Source organism: Fusarium oxysporum, chromosome 8 (assembly GCF_000149955.1).
Source record: "Fusarium oxysporum f. sp. lycopersici 4287 chromosome 8, whole genome shotgun sequence".
Lineage (NCBI taxonomy): Eukaryota > Fungi > Ascomycota > Sordariomycetes > Hypocreales > Nectriaceae > Fusarium > Fusarium oxysporum.
This window is the reverse complement of record NC_030993.1, coordinates 2,820,242-2,833,834: the sequence shown is the minus strand read 5'-3', so window position 1 is coordinate 2,833,834 and position 13,593 is coordinate 2,820,242. Positions and strand designations below refer to the sequence as shown.

The 13,593-nt window shown below is 47.9% G+C and overlaps 7 protein-coding genes across 8 annotated transcripts; 4 read left to right on the top strand and 3 right to left on the bottom strand.

Annotated features, from left to right (window-relative positions):
* Positions 1–599: 599 nt before the first annotated feature.
* Positions 600–1,521, bottom strand: FOXG_03549 (uncharacterized protein; the record flags this gene model as incomplete). The annotated part of the gene is made up of 3 exons (XM_018381322.1): positions 600–1,182; positions 1,236–1,289; positions 1,328–1,521. The coding sequence occupies 3 exons, from the start codon at positions 1,519–1,521 to the stop codon at positions 600–602; spliced, it is 831 nt and encodes a 276-aa protein (XP_018237783.1).
* Positions 1,522–2,896: 1,375 nt separating this feature from the next.
* On the bottom strand, positions 2,897–5,620 carry FOXG_03548 (uncharacterized protein). Of its 2 annotated transcripts, XM_018381320.1 has the most exons (5): positions 5,071–5,620; positions 4,503–5,021; positions 3,787–4,448; positions 3,218–3,719; positions 2,897–3,162 (listed from the first exon to the last, which is right to left on the bottom strand). In XM_018381320.1, exons 1-5 carry the CDS (start codon positions 5,548–5,550, stop codon positions 3,121–3,123), a joined length of 2,205 nt encoding a protein of 734 aa, XP_018237781.1. In that variant the 5' UTR covers positions 5,551–5,620; the 3' UTR covers positions 2,897–3,120. The 2 variants fall into 2 exon arrangements, with proteins under 2 accessions (XP_018237781.1, XP_018237782.1); XM_018381321.1 differs by having other exon boundaries at positions 4,503–5,620.
* Positions 5,621–6,397: 777 nt separating this feature from the next.
* On the top strand, positions 6,398–7,091 carry FOXG_18583 (uncharacterized protein; the record flags this gene model as incomplete). The annotated part of the gene is made up of 3 exons (XM_018398712.1): positions 6,398–6,441; positions 6,511–6,761; positions 6,814–7,091. 3 exons carry the CDS (start codon positions 6,398–6,400, stop codon positions 7,089–7,091), a joined length of 573 nt encoding a protein of 190 aa, XP_018237780.1.
* A 331-nt stretch (positions 7,092–7,422) lies between these two features.
* On the bottom strand, positions 7,423–9,627 carry FOXG_03547 (uncharacterized protein). The gene is made up of 8 exons (XM_018381319.1): positions 9,258–9,627; positions 9,023–9,209; positions 8,792–8,964; positions 8,517–8,744; positions 8,223–8,464; positions 8,080–8,166; positions 7,820–8,021; positions 7,423–7,759 (listed from the first exon to the last, which is right to left on the bottom strand). Exons 1-8 carry the CDS (start codon positions 9,562–9,564, stop codon positions 7,593–7,595), a joined length of 1,593 nt encoding a protein of 530 aa, XP_018237779.1. The 5' UTR covers positions 9,565–9,627; the 3' UTR covers positions 7,423–7,592.
* A 1,206-nt stretch (positions 9,628–10,833) lies between these two features.
* Positions 10,834–11,469, top strand: FOXG_03546 (uncharacterized protein; the record flags this gene model as incomplete). Its single annotated transcript, XM_018381318.1, has 2 exons — positions 10,834–10,883; positions 10,959–11,469. 2 exons carry the CDS (start codon positions 10,834–10,836, stop codon positions 11,467–11,469), a joined length of 561 nt encoding a protein of 186 aa, XP_018237778.1.
* Positions 11,470–11,773: 304 nt separating this feature from the next.
* Positions 11,774–12,468, top strand: FOXG_03545 (uncharacterized protein). The gene is made up of 3 exons (XM_018381317.1): positions 11,774–11,891; positions 11,949–12,059; positions 12,110–12,468. Exons 1-3 carry the CDS (start codon positions 11,826–11,828, stop codon positions 12,263–12,265), a joined length of 333 nt encoding a protein of 110 aa, XP_018237777.1. The 5' UTR covers positions 11,774–11,825; the 3' UTR covers positions 12,266–12,468.
* A 214-nt stretch (positions 12,469–12,682) lies between these two features.
* Positions 12,683–13,234, top strand: FOXG_18582 (uncharacterized protein; the record flags this gene model as incomplete). Its single annotated transcript, XM_018398711.1, has 2 exons — positions 12,683–13,105; positions 13,166–13,234. The coding sequence occupies 2 exons, from the start codon at positions 12,683–12,685 to the stop codon at positions 13,232–13,234; spliced, it is 492 nt and encodes a 163-aa protein (XP_018237776.1).
* Between the last annotated feature and the right edge of the window lie 359 nt (positions 13,235–13,593).

The window sequence follows — 13,593 nt, the reverse complement described above, 5'->3', positions numbered from 1 at the left end:
GAGTCATAAATGTATCCCAGGGTGTCTATCCGGGTAACCTATCTATCCTATGGTGCTATGACGCAAGAACCAGACCACGCATTAGACCCCATATAAGCCTACCAGCAACCCTTGTTATTAGTACAATTCCCAAATCTGTCATATGGTTGGAATGTAATTCAAAGAACAGATATTCCGGGTTTGTAATTACCATAGTTCCCAGTCTGGTGGACTTTCGAAACTGGCAACCTTGTGGTTGAGTTTTGAGGATGATTTGTAACCCTTGAAGTTCACGATCTAGAGGTCACTATATCTTGGCGGCGGTATAAAGATATATATGCTATCAGGCCGGGTATGAAGCTGAAATCCGTTGCAGGCAGCTCTGGCAACTTAATGGTTTGTGAGGAGGCAGCTACACTAGAACATTGGACTTTGACTTGAACTGAACAAAGCAGCCAATAGTTCCATCCTGGATCAGGGTGTATATTCCAGGTGCATGCGCGAAGCCTTCTTTTCTCGAGATGACTTTCTCTGACCTTGAATGGGCTTAGCATTCGAAATCGTTTCAGTAACAGATCCAGCAGCTTTACAGTGGACCCTGATCTCCTCAAGGGTTGACCTTAGTAGTAGTGATGAGGGTAGGAAGGGAAGGCCAAATCAGGGAAGCGGAGGCGGTTGATTGCACCAAGAAGGCCGTCGATCAGGGGATCGCCAGTTTGGTGTCCGAACCCTCCGCGGTCATGATGCATAGCCGTTGGGTAGGTGGAGGTGAAACGGCGAGTCACGTAGTCTTGAACATAGCACCGATTTCGCTGGTACCATTCGCCCTGAGCCATGAAATTGATCATGATCCTGGTAAGAGAAATCATGTCTCCATACGCCTCCATGTGGGCCAGAGCCAGACCGGCAAGTTCAAGAAGATTAAAAGATGTTGCTTGAGCATTGATTGCTAGAGCATCGGTGAACTCCCGCTCCAATCTCTCCTCATGGGGCAAAGGCTCGCAAGAAACCATCTTGTAGTTGGGGCCGGGGGCCCGTAGGTAGTGAGTGATGATTCGAGCCTGATGGGGAGAAGCACCAGGCCACTGGAGGATACCGCCCTCAAACATTGCAGCGAACATGGGGTGGCGGCCAACAACAAACCAGGGCAAGCGGACGTCGCCGTGGGGGGAGCGGATGGTGACAGTGACATGGGTAGTAGGGCTAAGCTTGATTGTCAGTAATGATCAGCGAAGCAAGATGACACAGATACATACAGACGCTGGCCCATGGCAACGATGGGAGCATCCTTGGAAGATCCGGAACCAGGGCTAAAGTCAATTGTCAGTAAGAAAACAAGACAAGAGACGAGACTGATACATAGAGAGGTTGACCCATGACCGTGAGGGAAGCATTCTTAGAAGAGCTATTGGCTTCAACGAGCTGCTCCTCGGACGGACCCTTAATCTCGAGTCTGTCAGACTTGACGAGATTCATAGCCCACTTGTCCCGGCGGGACTCCCTTTTAGAAGGCTGCTTGCCGTTGTCGTGGTTGTTAGACATGGTGGCTGCTTTCGACCTTTGATTTTCTTGTCGCAGGGGAAGCAGGTTGCCGAGTCTGTGGAGGAGTGTGGTAAGAAAGAGGAAAAGAAGGGAAAGTTACGGGTAAAAATAAAAGGATCCGAGCCTCTTGTGTAACGCAAACGCACAGTCTTGCTCCTTGGCCCTCTTCTTATTGTGAGACTGAGCGCGCTGTGGTGGACCTGACGACTGCAGCTCCAATTGGAGATGTGACTACCCGCTGGACCACTCCCTTGTCAGCGGTGAGTCTCCTTTGTAACTAGCAGCTTTTGGTTTGAACGGTTGCTGTAGTAATCTGCTTTGAGAACAACCATTTTTGCCTTCAAACAGTTTCCTTTCGGTCAGAGCCTCAAACAAAAGCCACCAAACACTTTTCAAGACAAGTCGATATCAGATAATTCACAACGACCCTTGGCTACTAGGAGCATATCAAAGCCAGAAAGCAATGAACCTAAGCTGTCATGATGATAGAAGTACACTGAAGGTCATTCTGCAGCCGATGCTTCAAGAATCAAAATGACCTCACGATCCCCTATGCCAAACCTTATTTTATGTTTCGTCATTCGTTGACTACCCTGCCACCTAGCAGATCAACATTCGAATAACGAGAAGGGAGATTCACCGGGAACCTTCGGGCTCGACTCCGATATTGTATTGCCTTTGCTTTGACGAAACTTCGGATCGCGTGCAAGTGCTGCTACAGCATTTCCTCACTACATTTTTCACCACCTCAGGGACCAGCTGTGCCCTGCGGTCTCCTCAGAACTCTGGACGGCTGATATGAACTAAATGAAGGACAAAGCATAATGATAATCGTTTTACCATCCTTGATCCTCTGTCACCCGCACGCTGTCACGTATTGCCCAGCCTCTGAATCCAGGAAAACTGACTCAGGCCCGCCATACATCCAGATATGTTCCCTAGATACTGGCATTGGCCAAGTTGGGAGTCACCAGCTTTGTATGATCTGTAGATGTGCTCAGGTGATGGTAGCCGAATTCAATGGTGAGTAACAGATGAACCAGTGCAAGGCCGATACCGGTGAAGAGTTCCTAAGTCATTAAATTTGTTACCAGGCGACTGGCAGAACCGAAACACATATGTTTGTCTTTAAATTTGAGCTAAACCCTGCATACAGATGCTCAAGAACGTGTAGTGTTCCGTCCCAGTGCTAAGTACTGATAAATGATCAGCATAACAACCCGCCTTCTGTATACCGTCAGGCCATATCAGACCTCGAAAGGTGTCTCACGCAACATGATATCAAGTTTCTTGTAAATTGCTTGTGGAGTTTACTTGGCCTTTACTGGCAGATTCGCATAGGAGTTTTCCTGCATCGTACGCCGAAGTTCCCCAGCCTCGAAATCCCGCAAACAAGTCTACAATCATAAGCATTGACTTCGTGATCATCAAGAACAGATGGAGTCATGATTATCTATTAGAAGGGCCAATAACACAATAATGTATCGATGGGACTCGAATTCAGCCATCCGATCACTAACGGATCCCCCTATAAATTATACAGAACGTCTTCTCAGGGTTGCCTATTTTTGTTTCAGGCAGGCAGAACAGCGTTGACATTCAATACGGACCAGGAGCTGCAGGGTCAATGTTCCAAAATCCCTAGGTCATCTTGTCAGCGGTGGTGCTTCTTCCAGAGAGATGCAAGTTCACGTACCCAGTCAAACATAATGTCAGGTTCCAGCATTTCTATGCTCCCCAACGCTGTGAAGTCAGGCAATGAAGCTGATGATGCAAATTCTCGGGAAATTGGCATATCGGGCAGCAGTGCGGGGCTCGACTCAGTGGCAGAAGAGCCTAGTCCTTGAGTCGTTTCGTTCACCGAGAAGTCAATCCGTGCAGCTTGGAATAGCGTCACCGGCAAGTGTCTTGAGGTAGATTTGGCAAGGCAGTTTGAGATGATACGGTTCATCGCGTTCCACATTGGTGTTACTTTTCGACCCCTCGTGTGCATAGTCTTCTTCAATGCGTCTAATGCTCGTGACCGTAGTGCTTGTCGGTTGGGAACGTCGAAGTCGGGCATGTCAAGCTCGGAGACAATATGCATGATAGGCTGGAAACATGCATGGCCACCAATATGCCACTCAAACCGCTGGGCGTCCTTATCATCTGGCATCTTGTTCAGGCTTTCGATGAGGTTGACGGATTTCTCTAACATTCTGAAAGGATCAATTAGCCTTGGTTCCTGTTAAAGAGAGCTGCAGTGCCTTTTCGTGTCAAACGTACATTTGTCGGACTTCAGGGATAATCACAAACTCCCGGTACTGTTTTGGCGTTCGCAACCAGAAGATAGACCAGCACCGCCATTCAACTACCGTTGCAAGTCCAATTGCCATTCGTTGCTCCGGAATCTGTGGATTGCAGTATTGTAAATAATGTGCTTGGAAGTGATCGACCATTTCATCCACCATGCCTCTGACTTCATCGAATAACGACCGAAGCTTGACGACTGGGTTCGTATCATCATGATTCTTGACTTGTGATTTAGTCGTCCTTTCAAGTTTGTATGTGCCTCGGACGATTCGTCTGAAACAGTGGTGACCATACAGACGGATCAAGTGAACTGTCATGTCGGTAAACCCAGCCTGTGTAGATGTGCCGTCCAACCCCCCCTCAACGAGATTTTCATCCGATATGTTTCTTGGAAGGAAGGTGGTGAAGTCCTCGTCTGATATAGTCGGCTCTTGACCCCTGCTTTCTGCAGAGCGATAGTCGAGGTGGCATATCTGATGCCACAACCTGCGGCGAATCTCAACTCGAACAACGTCCATGCCCGTGGAAATGAACAGCGAGGGCTCTCTGTGGAGACCCTGTGAGAGCGCTATCTTGTGAGCAAGACCTAAAAGGGTCCAGGCTTTTGCCATGTCATCTTCCCGCGACTGACAGGTCTAAGGGCAAGTTAGCTAGGACGCAACTTTGAAATGGGAGTAGTACAAACTCACCAGAAGCAGTACAAATGCTTGAAGTACTTCAATGCTTGGTGTAGTCAAGAATTTCTCTCTCCCCAGACCAATTTTCACGCCATGTTGAAATTGGGAAAGGAGTGCCTCCTTTTCTACAGAAAATTGCAACAATACGTCTTCAGCCGAAAGACTATTGGTAGCTGAATAGAAGACAGCCAACGCCAATGGTTCGAAAGTATGAATATCCTCGCCAGAGTGAGCGGCCAGAGACTCCCCATCGTCAGAACTTGAAGCGTTCACGCCGTACGTGTAGTCGATATACTGGATCAGTCGTCGTTTGAGCGTAGGCTTGTGAACTATTCTAGTCATCGGATCAACGTGAGAGTAAAAGGTATCAAGTAAAATCAAGCATGTATCTGCTGAAGTAGGTGCCCATATCCTGAGGTCATCCGTCGAAGGTCCTGAAAATGGAAAGGGGGAATCTGAGCGGATTGTCGGCAAGCTTTCTCTCGGTGCATCGCTAGACAGGCCTCCGAGCAGCATCTTGACATCACGAATCTGGAGTCACCTGTTAGAGACAGAAGCTCAATTGAGGAAATTGACTTGCCTCATCAGCCAGGAGAGAGTAGTGAAGAGATGATACCCAGCGAGATTGACCCCCCTGGCCGTCGAGGAGTAAAGCGCCATCGTAACCATCGGTTGACAAGGTTTCCGACTGAGGGTTCTGTGATGAACCCAGTCCCTGATGCTTTGAATGTGGATGCTCCGGATTGGAAGTTGTATCAGCCGGATGTTGTGGGATGGCAGGGCCACCGCTGAGGGCGCGCTCAAGAAGTTGCTCCAACCGTTCGAGGCGACTCCTGATATCGTCTTGACCAGTTTGTCGGTTGCTTCTTGACACTCGGTTCCCACTAAGGCGAGAGGACTGTGAAGTTGATTGCGGGCTGGTGTAAGTGCAAACACGGTTTCCTTTCTTACACGGTGAACAAACTGGCTGTGCGTGATCACACTTGACTTTCCGATGGCGGCAGGTCAGACAAGCTGTGATGACACGCTTTCGGTTGGTAGCACCGGGCTGAGATTCCATCGCTGAAACTGAGGTAGTTGTGGTTAGAAGACCAATTGATATGACATGAAGCCAATGGTGAGATGGGTCCTGAGTGAAAAGAGGTGAGTGGTGGGGAATAAGACGCGCTTATGGCCTGAGCGTTAAAAAAGCGTCTACCGATTTCAGCTGACAAGCAAAGGTTACTTACTATTGGCTCCACTAACGAGGATGTCTGTTACCCTGAATCTTACAGTATGTATCTTAGCTCACAAGCAAGGTTTGCCTCGTGGTCACTAGCATAATTATTGGTGTTGTAAAATTTATCGTATATAAATAAGGGATATGGGTTCAACATGTTAACAGCCAAACGTGCTCTATGGAAGTTTGGACCAGAACTCGGTAAGGTGAGAAGAGTATCGGAGGCTGTTAGAGGAAGCGTGCATAAATATAAGGGAATTTCACTCAGTAGTCAGGGAAGAAGTCAGTTTGTACTAAGAATTATTTATTCACTACCCTGTAATCCTCTAATCTAAGCATATATCTTTTTGTTAAAGTTTTGGAGCATCAGTAATGCTTTCCTGTTATATTTGGACCCATTAATAGTTTAGTAGTTATTAAAATGCTAGCCCATCCTTGATTTACTGGTCTACTATGTCAAGAATGACTCTTTACTGTTGTTGAAGACCCACATTCGTATTTCCTCCCTTTGGTCATTGTTCTCTCCAGAATTTCTTCTGCCTTCAAACGATCCCACATCTCAAGGGTTAGTGCATGCCTGCAAGAGTTGATATGGCCTTACACTGACTTGACACTCGCCAGACGACGATCCACTCAAGTTACTATTGAAATTCGAAGACTGAAATTAAAATCAAAAGAGTCCCTGACGATGGAAAGTCAAGATGCCAGGATGTTCGGCAACCTTCTGATTAAGTCGGAAGTATTCGAAGCATAAGCTACAGGTTTACATTTTTTTGTACATCTTTACTGACCAAACGCTAGTCCTTATCCCCATAGTACCGTCGAAGTCATATTCGGTGATAACTCAATCTACTGGATCTCGGTCGATCTGTTGGAGAGGTATCCCAGGTTCAGGCTCTCCTACGACGCCCACAGGGGTGCCGTCAAGCTCAACTGTCTGAACAAGACACAAACGGCTGCCTTTGTTGGCTATCTACGCAACGGAACATGGACGAGCCGAAAGCCAGAGGATTGGGATGGATCACCCCACTACTACAACCGGATGCAACACTGTCTGTTGGTCCACGGTCTCGCTTTGGACTACGAAATGGACGAACTCGCTAGACTCAGACTTCACCAAGATGGCTGACCGACTTTCAATCTTCGGCCTCGTGGAGATGCTTAGAGAAGCCAACTGGACGCTTCAGAGCAACCAGACTGCTTTGGCCGAGTACTTCACCCAACGGGTTTCCATGAGCGAGGAGGCCATCACCGAAGTCCAGATCGCCGGTTTAAAAAGCGAAACTAGCGCCAGTCGAACTTTTGCCAACATCACCCTTGTGGAAATGGGCGAAATGAAGCGCAAGGTCCAGCAGTATGAAGAGAAGTACGGACCTCTGTAAACTGTGAAAGACTCCGCCACAGTAGAGGACGCGTCCTCGGAGTAAGACAGAAGTCAAAAAGATGTTATTTGTGCTTTTTTAGGTGCTAAAGGGATAGAACGTGAGTCTCTCCAAGAGGATGGCGTCAGGAGGTGCCCCGGTTCTAGTCGGACGAGACAAGTTTTTAAAGAAGAAGTCCTTGAGAGGCTACGGGTTGGGATGCTGCTGCGAATGCTCCAGAGACTTGTCCGTTGTTGGAGGGGTTTGGACCAGCTTTTTGTACTTCGAATAGCAAAATGAAAAGCCGGCGTCTACGGTTTAAAGGTTCGAGAAATCACCGATAGCAATTGATTCTCGAGTAATAAATTTGCGAGGATTTAAACCCGCCGGGTAGGTTGGAGAACTGTCTTCGGATGATCTAACGATTCAGGAAGTCTGGTATAATAGCTAGCCGAACGGCTTACAGTTGACACCAATGGGCTACGAGATGTCTCCTTTATCCAATCTGCTGAAGTGAAAGCCCTAGCTAAGATCCGTCTTCTTTTCCGCAGGATACTCCGAAGTCTTCCCATCATCGTGTGATTCTTCTTGAGAATTGGCCTCTGAGTCTTCTGATATCACTTCCCGAGCCTTGGCTTGCCGCTTCCTATCCCAGGCCAGAAGTAACTGAACAACGGCAGTCCAGACGACTGATGAGTAAGTTAGTATTGCGTAAACCAGTTGATCGATCAGGGTCTCGGGCGACTTACTCAGCAGAGCGTTGAGAACAGTGGACCATGTATAACCCTTTGCAGCCCTAGGGAAATCGGTAGTCTTCCAGACAAAGTTGGGAGCCACAGCTTGGACCACATAGGCGAAGTCGTTAGCCGCAGCTACTAGTAAGGCTCGCTTTTCGGTATCAGCGGAGCAGATCTCGTTGATCCAGCTGAGAATGAGGGGACCGGCACCGTTCTAAGGGGTTTGTGAGCACTTCTGCTTATCTCCGCTAGGCCAGGTATATAAGACTTACACCAATGTTGGCAAACCAGTAAACAAGAGTTCGGTCTCTGTTATTTCCGTAAAGGGGCATCTTGAGAAGGGCGATGTTGAAGGCCATCTATTGAAGGGTTCAGTCCTTGTTTGTTTTATACGCCGAGGTGGTAGTTAGCTTACAGCGATTATGGCACCAGCGTAGATGAAAGGCCATCGCAGACCCTTCATGGGCCCATCGGAAAGCCAGCCCCAGAATAGAGCCATAACGATAAAGATTGCAGTAGATGGTAGAGGCAAGTTGTTGATCTGAGCGACGGAATACGAGGTGCCGGGTACAGGGGGAGGATCGGCGTTGAAGCTCTTGAGCCAATATCCCATTGCGGGCTGAGGGTATGCGTTGTTCCAGAGGACGTAGATCATAGCTATGTCACAGTTTAGTAAGAGAAACAACGCTCGTAGCAGCTGGTGTCTTACGGAGGAAGTATGTGTGCCAACTCAGGAGAATAGATTTGAGCTTCGCCTTTGTCCACTTCTCCTTTCCAGCTCGCCCGATGGCGTTCATTCGTTCAATGGAGATCTCATGCTCCCTTTGCGTAGTCCACCAAGTTTTGACACCGTCTTGGGGAAGGTTAGGGAAGAAGAAGTAGCCTGCCACCGCGAGGGGAAGAGTGATGATGCCGTCGATGATGAAGAGCCAGCGCCCTTTGCCTTGGTCAGCGCTACTTATCGAAGGCGGAGAGAGGACTTACAGCCTGCATGACCATGGACACCATTCAAGTTTGTGTAAGCAGCTGCCTGCAGGAAGCCACTGAACATGTTACCAATGCTACCAGCCAGCCAGAAGATCATGGCGCGCTTTCCGATCTCGCGAGGGGTATACCAAGAGCCGAGCATATAGTGAATACCAGGATAGAAGCCGGATCTGGAGTCATATTAGTCAATTGAGTCCCGAAGGCTGTAATGTGAGTGTATTCACTTACTCGAAAAGACCAACGAGGAATCGCAGAGCGTACAAAGCCTTGTATGAGTGCACAGCTGAAGTGCAGATAGTCGCAATGCCCCAACCTACTTCCAGTGACGGGATAACCCAGCGCGGCGATACACGAGTGAGAAGTAAGTTGGAAGGAATTTGACCGACGACATAACCCACGGTCCAGATTGATGTGCCTGTTGAATGTTAGTCGGATTGGTGAAGCTCCTGGCTGGGCGACTTACTAGTAACAAGTTCATTGCCATACATATTGAGCTCCTCCTTCATTCCACTCAGAAACGCATTGTTGACGTTTGTTTGATCAATGTTCTTGAGGAAGTACCCAATGGAAGCAAACGTCAAGACAAAAGCGTCAACCTTGAAAAGAAGCCATCGCTGCTCCTTGGGCAACTCCCATGTATCCCAGACGTAGCTCTTCCAGGACTTGCCGCTCTTTTCGCTCTCTTCGTAGTCAGTCGCTGAGTTATCGGTATCTCGATCGTATCGACCATCATCGACCGTAACAGCAGTCGTCTGTTTAGCTTCAGCCATTTCTGATAGCGTTTGCTTGGCAGGCACCCGTTGTTACTTGGCGCAGCGTGGCTTGGGATCAAGACAGACACAAAAAGGTTACTGAGAAGAGACCTCATACTTGGCGAGATCTGCACTTCTTTTTTATACGTCGCGTCTCGCATGGTGGGTATGCAGTCATTGTTGCTAGCGATCGCGTCAATTGAGATGGGGTCCACGGTCGTTATCGCTGCTACCCAACTTGGCCGAAGTGAATAAAACTATGGACCGATTTAATCGATAAACAGTCGTAGCGATTATTCGAGTCTTCTTTTCTGGTAGGGCTGGTTGGCCGACGTCGGGACGTGCTATATGGTGGGTGTTGCGTGATTCTGGGGTTGATGACACCTTTGGCTTTAGACGGTAATAGCGGCCTCGGCCCCTTATCTTTGACCATGGCGCAAAATAAACTCGGACCCGAAGTGGGATATGTCAATAACCTGTCTGATCTCAGATATTTAAGGTATTTGGGAATTCAGTCGTCGGTTGTGTTTGAGTGTTAAGTGGCCAAGTTACTGGGATATCGACAGGGGCTGCGAGATTTATACTATTTGAAATGAACAACAAAACCATTATTTGAACTGTCAGCTTATAAACAAAAGATGGGCACCAGGAAAAGAATATGAAGCGTTCAAGACAGAATTAGTGAGATACTCTTGCAGAATCCTACTCATCCTGACTTGAGTCAACCCCAGTAACAGATGGTTCCGCAGTAGATGGTCTAGACCTGTTTTCCGTTCTCTATATCCGACTTTTAGCTGCATAATTCCTGGTACTGGCCGGATAGTGGCGTCCAAGATGGCAGCACCACTTCCTCTGCGTTATATTCGTGGGGGTCGGCGAAGAGACGAGCAAAGTTGAGGACAAGACTAACCGAGAGCTGGGGCTTTGATATCAGTAATACTCAGACGCAGAAAGGTAGGATTCGTTTCCCCTTCCTGGACAAGCCCCACTAATAGAATGGCGCACCATGAAGTGCTGTGAGTCCGACTTGATATTGTTGGAATCTCAGAGTGAACCCACTTTTCTTTTGTTTTCCATCTTCTCAAGCTCGATTCTCTTACAACAAGGAAGCGCGTCACACAACCAAATTCAACTTCGTCAGGCCTTCTAAGTAACGTTAACCCAGCTCTTTATCGTCTTCATACAAGATATAGTACACCCGCCAGGCAAAGCGGAGCCATTACCAAGCCTAGTTCAACTCGACAGGGGGTTGAGCACGCAAGTCCCATAGCTTATTCGCACATCGCTATGGGCCCGGGAGACTATACCCGCAGTATGTCGGACCTGAGCAACGTTTCGTAAGTACATATCAAGATCCCTACCTGGTGGCGGGACCATGTTATGATTGGTAGTTGACTGCTTTCAAGCTCTAGGCGTTACAAGATCTTCAACAACAAGAACGAGGCAATCGAAATACCCGCTTCACATGTCTTGAAGTACCCAGCCTTTGAGGAACACTTCACCAGAACCAGTCGCTCTAGGACCCGAAGCCTTGATTCCGGACGTTGCTCATGCATCATCGACATCGCCGCTGTATTCCTGCGCAATGGCAGGTTCTACAACCTCCACACTGGCCAGTGCCGTTGCATTTGTAAGTCAACCAACTTCTGTACCCGCGCCGTCGCTATTTACGACTTTGCGATCGAGTTCGAACTTGATGCACTCGCGGGACTGGTCGCGGACGACATGCCCAAGTTTGCCGAGCACATCAAACCCACAGACGTCCTCTGTCTCAAGCTGATGTATGGTGAGCCCGTGACACCGAAGGCCGCCTGGATGTGCAGCAACCCTCAGCTCTCAAATCATGAGAGTCTTCGTCAGGACATGGCTCGATTGGTGATGTCTCTGGCTGACGAGCCTAGTCTCAATGAGAGCGGGGTCTGAGAGCATATCTCGTCCCTGTTACTGTTCATATAGAGAAATGGAGTCATCGACGCCTTGGTAGCGAAGAGTATCAAGCTGAGGAAATGTAACCAATGGGATTTCTCTTTCTTTTATCAAAACTGACCTTCATTTTAACCATAGTAGAAAAGTAAGAGACAGATGGTACCAGAGATGGTCTTACATAAATGCCCCACGTGATGTGAAGCGTAAAGGATGTATTTGACCAATAAGCTTCGAAAACATGGCGTCTTGGGTTCCCACTGTTGTCCTATCTGTGACGTCTTGATCTATAATTCTCAGAATACTCCGCACCATACCAAACATTACTTCCACATATCAAAGCTGGCAGCGCAAACATGTCGATCACTCACACTGTACTCTTTCAGTTCAAAGACGATGTCGACCAAAAAGATATAAGAAAAGTACATGACACAAACAAAGGCTCATTGGCCAATTGACTGACAAACCGACTGCGCTAGACATGTGATGATTTCCTTCAACTGAAAGAACAATGCATCCATCCTACGAGCAACAAGCCATACATTTTATCATTGCAAGGTGGCAAGGATAACTCGCCTGAGGGCATGCAGGTATTGCTACCAGACCATCCTTGCGTGAATCTGGTGCTGACAACCAGTAGAACGAGATAACCCATGGGTTCGTTGCAACCTTTGAGTCGGCAGAGGATCGTGACTACTACGTCAAGACTGACCCAGCTCATCAGACCTTCATAGCTAATGTGGGTGGTCTTCTTGAGAAAGCGATTGTGGTTGACTTTACGAATGGCGTCTACTAGGGTCAACTCGACACTTTGCTGCTGAAACCAAACCCTACTTTAACCCCCATATCAAATGAAAATCAACTAGACACAGCCTGCTTATTTCAAGTAGCCAACAATACATAGAATCAGGACACTTTAGCCAAAATCAGCATGAAGACGAAGAAGATACCGAAACCAACGCGGCGTGCAATTTTTAACTACCCCATACGTCCGTAACACGATCCAGAGGTCCCATGGTCCTTTCCCAGCCGAATATCTTGCATGCTGACCCAACGTTCCGATGCCAATGGAAGGCTAAGCAAAGTGACATGTCCCTGGTCTTGGTGGCCCATCAAGTCACTTAGTCGTCGGGTAAATGCAAAGACGGGCGCTTAAGTCACCTAACATCCAGATTTAGTACCAGGGGTTGGCGCCATCCAACTCCACTTACAAATGGCTTCCTTTCATGACACTGAACTCCTTATTTTCTCGAGGTCGAGCTGCAGAAATATTAATTCATCAGCTCAGATGTCGTTTCAACCAACGAACAGATCATCACTCTTCTTGGGCGTGAGCGGCAGCCAGACTGGCGCCGGTCTCAGGCAACTCGCGATACATAATTTGGATCAGGCCCATCAAGATACCGTAACGAGTGCGATTGCCCGGATTCTTGATACAGACATTGCAGAGATAACATATGCTCAAATCATTGATGGATTACCTCTGGGCGAGGTTGCTTTTGAATCAAGAGGCGGAATGCCTCACCGTGATCATCCTATCAATCATTGCCACGACAAGCTTTGCGATGGGATTTTGGACAGCACACGAGGGTTTCGCAGCACGTTTTACCCTAATATACTTAAGTTTGACTCAAGAGTGAGCATAGATTCCCGTATAGTCTTGAGTCTATATTAATAACTAAATGCCGTGTGTTAGCTTCTGTTCGCATTCCAGGCTGCTTCTCCAGGGTCACGGTCATTTTTGATATACGTCTCATCGAGATAATCGCGATATCAGTCCATCAAATCGCCGTGATTCTCTTCATTCTTAATGAGGGCCTTCACAAGAACGATGGCGTCATTGAATGGGCACCACCAAAGCCCGACAAGATCTGGTGGGCACATTGCCCAAATGGGCCTGAACCTACGATGTTCTTTCGCCATTGGTATTTAAGTCACGACAGATATCCTAACGGGGTAGCAGACATGGTTGGGTATTGAGCTGAATCCCGAATTCTTGGTGGTGTCGTCTTATTCGACCGGCGCCAGCCAATACCAGAATCTGACGTGGACCAGAATGCTGTATACGTTCATCCTGATAGGGAAAACGTAACATATAGAATCTGTCGCTTGACCTCTGAGAAA